Genomic DNA, 5,264 nt, shown 5'->3' on the forward strand with positions numbered 1-5,264 from the left:
ATTCTCATCTGCCCACTTTTGTAGTCTGTCTAAATCTATTTGCAGCCTCTCTCTCCCTTCAAGTGTGTCCACCTCGCCCCACATCTTAGTGTCATCAGCAAACTTGGACAGCTGCTTTCCACCCCCTTGTCCAAGTCACTGATGAAGATGTTAAACAGTGCAGACCTGAGGACTAAGCCCTGGGTACCCCACCGCTCACATCTTGTCAGGTTAAGTACAACCAGTCCACCGCTACTCTCTGGGTGCACCCCATCAGCCAATTTTTTACCCATCCAGCTGTGTAGGCATCAATGCCACAGTCGCTTACTTTATTGATGAGGATGGGGTAAGAGACAGTGTCAAAGGCCTTCTTAAAGTCTAGAAAGACTACATCCACGGGGACACCATCATCCAAGGATTTAGTCACCTGGTCATAAAAGGCAACCAGGTTGGTTAGGCAGGACCTGCCTTTGATGAACCCATGCTGGTTGCCCCTGAGCATGATCTCCCCTGCTGCCCCCCACAGATGTGATCCTTGATGATTCTCTCCAAGATCTTCCCGAGCACTGAGGTGAGGCTCACAGGCCTATAGTTACCTGGGTCCTCCCTTTCTTGAAAATTAGGATCACATTAGGATCACAGTTTCCAATCCCCCGACACCTGGCCAGATGACCACAAATGCTCATACAGTCAGGCCAAAGGCTCCACAATGACCCCTGCCAGGTCCCTCAACACCCTTGGGTGGAGGGCATCTGGACCCACAGATTTAAAAATGTCTAGCCCTTCCAGAAGACCCCTAACTACATCTGCACTGACTGAAGGCCTGACAGAGCTATCCCCAAGATTGTTCCGATTGACTCGATAGAAGAAAAAACTTCTTCACAGTTCGAGTGCCCAAGGTCTAGAACAGAATCCCCGCAAGGTGGTGCAAGCACCTACCCTGGACTCATTCAAAAGGCATTTGAATGTTTATCCTGCTGGCATCATTTGATCCCTGCAGACTTCCTGCCTCTGGCAGGGGGGCTGGACTCAATCTCACAAGGTCCCTTCCAGCACCTAATGTCTATGAAATCTTCAAGAGATGGGATTCCTAGCTGGGGCTGGATTCCAAGACTACAAAAACAAGCACCCCTTTCAGTGTAGAACCAGAGCAGAGCACAACAAAAGCTCTGTCCCAGCTCCATGGGCAGCTGGGACAAGGCCCTGAATGAATATTTCCTGCAGTCACTTACTGGGCAGCGCACGAGAGCAGCTGTCACTCAGCACTTGGGAGAAATGCTAGTTTCTTACAAAATTCTATCTCCCAGAAAACAGGCTGGCCTAGGAAAATACCAACCAGGTTGGGAATGTGTAGACCAAGTTTTAGCTCCCCTCTTCCTTTCAAATAGACACATGCTAGCACAAAGCCACATGCCCCTGCCTGGGGAGACAGGCAAGAGCTTGGGCATGAGGCCAGTGCTTGGTGCTGAAAACAGAGTCTGGGTGGCTGCTCAGGAAGCCTGTGGTTGACTCAAGCCAGAAGCCAGGTCCTGGCCCAGTGCCTCAGCCTCCCAGTCCAACAGGCTCGGTTTCAACTGCACAGGAAACAGTGGTTTAGAGCCATTTACAGCACCCCTCCCCACTCCACACCATGCCTCAGAGAACAGGCAGCTGCATCCAGTGCCTAGCTTGGAGTCAGGAAGCTCAGCGGGGCCACCAAAGGGGGCTGCAGGCACCTGTTCGGCCCTGGCAGGCAGCAAGACAGCAGCGCACACAGGCCCAGAGCTGGGCATTGTGATGGGGCTTCAATTACCAGGAACTTTCTGCTTCTTCCTGGGAGCTCCTTCAGAGTCCTCATCCTCATCTTCCTCGTGCTCTGGTTTCCTCTTCTCTTTAGAGGGGGTTTCTCCAGGCTCTGGTTTCCTCTTCTCTTTAGAGAGGGTTTCTCCAGCTGGCGAGAGCGAATGAAGACAGGGATGAAGACAGCACACCTTCCTGGTGCCGCCTGGGGTCCAGCTGCTGCCTCAGCTTCTCCTCTCCAGTGCTTCACAAGGAGCTAGCCACCAGCACCCAACATCAACTCCCCACCCCTGTCCCCAAAGTCCCTGGCCAGGCCCAGGCTACTCCTGCTCCTAACTCCATGGCAGTTTACAACAGTCCATAGAAGCCCCTGCTCACCCTGGCATTTCCTGGCTGCTGCTCCTGCCGCTGGCAGTTATGCTAACCCCAGTGCCTGCTTCACACTCTGCCTGCTGTACTCGGGCACCATGAAGACAGCAGCTGCCTTTTGTACACTGCAATGTGGGGCCTTCAATGCAGTCTAGGTCAAATGATCTGTGCAAAGCACTGTCCTGAAACCCCTTAAACAGATCACTCCATCCCACCACAAAGCAGGGCCAGCCACAGGGCCACTGATTCTAAAAACTGATCATCCATCCAAACCTGCCCAAAGCAGGTGACAATTCTCCTCATCAGCTTCTTCCATGGAGGGGCTTCTCTCTCCCCAGTACCCAAACTGTGTTACTGTGCCCAGTCTGCACCTGCCCCTGAGAGCCAAGCCTGCTGGGCAGGCAAAACCCTGCAAGGAAGCGCCGCTTTGCCCAGCATCCCAAAAGCCAGGTACCTTTCTTCTCAGAGGACTTGTTACCAGCTATTTTTATCCTTCTCATTTCCACCCAGCAAGTGGATCTGGGAACAGGCTCCTTGGTCCCTGGCTCCGAGTCCCCATTCACTTGCCCCTTGGAAGAAGTGGAGGAAGAGTCACTGCAGGGCTCATCGTAGTTACTGTTTGACTCTAGGACGCTGGCTTCAAACTCCTCCAACTGCTTGGACCTAGAAAAGAACAGAGCATCCTAGAGACACTGGCCAAAACTGCTCCAGACCCTGGGAACAGGTCCCCAGGAGAGAGCAGTGCTCTCATCTTCCCTAAGGCAGCCACGGCTCTGTCCGCCCTTTGCGGGCAGGCATGCAGGGCAGCCACACAAGGGCAACAAAAAGAAATCCCAGACAGTCTCAGCCTTTAAGCAATCCAATCAGGAGCAGACTTCACAGTTTGCTGCAGCTCAAAGCTCTTCAGAGCACAAGATTCAGCTAAGTCTGGTTCTCAGTGCAGAACACAAGGCTCCTCTGGGGTCCCATAGTGCACAATGGACATGCTTTCCAACCAGCACTAGGCTGATGTCCCTTCAAACCCCCAGGTCCAGATTCAGAACTGATTCAGCAGCAACTCTGCTGGGTACTCCTGCCAGAGACCACTGCATGGCAGGGCTCTAGAGAGCATGTTATAACCAGAAGGGCTCCCCCACATAACCAGCCAGCCTGATGATTCAGCACGGCCACCAATGCCAAGAGGAGCATGAAGGGAAGACTTGCTGCTTAGGGGTTTAATCTAAAAAACGTCACTTAGAAACTATCAGAGGATCACAGAGAAGTCGAGCTGGGGGCCACCTCAAGTCCAGCCCCTGCTCAAGGCAAGACCATCCATGTCTAAACCAGCCCAGCCATGTATCATCTAACTGCTCTTGGCAATTTCCAAGGGCAAAGATTCTGAGGCCTCTCTAGGCAGCCTGTCCCAGTGTTGAACCCCTATCACAGTGAGAGAATTTGCCCTCATCTCCAAACTAAATTTCCCTGGATGCAGTTGGAGACATTGCTTCTGGCTCTGTCCTCTACTGGCATAAGGAAGGACAGGCTGTCTTTAGAGAAATGAAAGCTTGCACTTCGCAGAGTCGCACAAAGCAGTGCTGGTGTGGTCTGGTGAGTCCCTGTGAACTGGCTCAGATCTGACTCCAGGTAAACCATGGAAAATATTCATGGCCTCAGAGATGAGGCCATCACAGAGAGGCCTGGACAGAACTCACTAGCAAGAATGCCTCAACTTGCTCCTGGTTTTTAGTCAGACTATACAAGAAACGCTCACTTACTTTTTGTTTCCCAGCGTTCTTTTGCTCTTCTGTTGCCTGTGTGGCATCGGTCTGCTCCTCTGGGAAAGCAGAGATGGAACAGGTCAGGGGAGCACCCTAAAGACTGGTTTTGTCCAACATAGTTTTCTCCCCTCCACCCCTGGCAGTTCACAGAATAAACTGCACTTTGCTAATTGCCGTCTTATCACTTGGAAGGGAAAACATTGTCCTCTGCAATGACAATGTGAAGCTGAGCCCTCTGCCCAGAAAATCGTGGCAGGGATCAGCCTTTGCCCCTTGAAAACCCCCACCCTCCTTGCAGTGGCACATGCACCAAGAATCACTCATGTTGCCCTGCTTCAAACATTTTTCTACTAGTCTTGACAGCCATCTCCTCTTATCACCATCAGAGTCCCTTGCATGCCCGCACCCCAATCCCTACTAGGCCTCTCAATCTCCAGGTCTCTGGCTGTCTGTTCCTCCCTGAGTCACGCATCCCTAGTATGAAACATAGGAGCTTCCCAGGAAACCATCCTGGGCAGGCGAGGTGCTACACGTTCCCGAGGCAGAATCATGATCCTATTAGCTCATCCCGTTGACACCACCCAGAGAATCACTTATCACCTTCCTCCCCACAGAAAACCATTTATCGCCATCTCTCTCGCACTACCCAGACTGACTTCAAATCCACAGGGTCTTTCTCCAGGTTCTGGGCCTGCAGACCCCATATGGGCCATCCTAAGCCAGCGAGACAGCTGCTCCCTTGAGGCAGTCCAATGCTGAAGATGAGGCTGGTACAGTGGCGTGAAATGCTGCATCAAGCGCCCCCCCAAATCTAGCACCTAGAGAAGGGAGGGCAGGCCCAGGAGACAGAACAGCTAAGGCCCAGGATGAGACAAAAAGGTCTGCTGGGGACTAGAAACTGGCCAATAAAACAACAGGAGGGATAAAGGGTCTGACTTAATTGCAAAAGATTAAAAGCAGGTGCCAGAAAGCACCTTTGCCAGGACAGGGCCTAGTTAGGGCATTATGTGGGAGACTCAGCTGAGAGATGGCAACATTTGCAGGTGACAAGCATTTAGACAGCTCAGAGCTGGAGGAGATGCTAAGAAACTTCTGAGGACCCAACAACACTAAAGGGCAAAAGCAAGGAAATATACGTTCACAAAGAATCCTCACTCGTAACATGGCACCAGCTTTTACACTGACCATAAAACTCAGGAGTTCAGGGCACACAGACCAGCATCAGTCAAAACAGCAAGCAAAATGAAGCCACATCTGGAGTCCTGTGTCCAGTTGTGGCCCCCCACTACACAAAGGATGTGGACATCTCATTAAGAAACTAGGGGGCTGTGGTGTAGACACCCACACAGTCAAATGGGTCGCCAACTGGCTGGAGGGCCG

The 5,264-nt window shown here is 52.0% G+C and overlaps 1 protein-coding gene across 2 annotated transcripts in view; it reads right to left on the reverse strand.

Annotated features, from left to right (window-relative positions):
• Nucleotides 1-3,985, reverse strand: part of ZNF512 (zinc finger protein 512) — a 23,207-nt gene extending 19,222 nt beyond the window's left edge. For both annotated transcript variants that reach the window (XM_019537300.1, XM_019537299.1), the window contains exons 1-3: nucleotides 3,882-3,985; nucleotides 2,582-2,790; nucleotides 1,772-1,909 (exon numbers count right to left, since the gene is read on the reverse strand). In XM_019537300.1, coding sequence (XP_019392845.1) covers nucleotides 1,772-1,909; nucleotides 2,582-2,790; nucleotides 3,882-3,928 — 394 coding nt within the window. In that variant the 5' untranslated portion in view covers nucleotides 3,929-3,985. The remainder of the gene's footprint in view (nucleotides 1-1,771; nucleotides 1,910-2,581; nucleotides 2,791-3,881) is intronic.
• Between the last annotated feature and the right edge of the window lie 1,279 nt (nucleotides 3,986-5,264).

Source organism: Crocodylus porosus, unplaced genomic scaffold (assembly GCF_001723895.1).
Source record: "Crocodylus porosus isolate Cpor-Errol unplaced genomic scaffold, CroPor_comp1, whole genome shotgun sequence".
Lineage (NCBI taxonomy): Eukaryota > Metazoa > Chordata > Crocodylia > Crocodylidae > Crocodylus > Crocodylus porosus.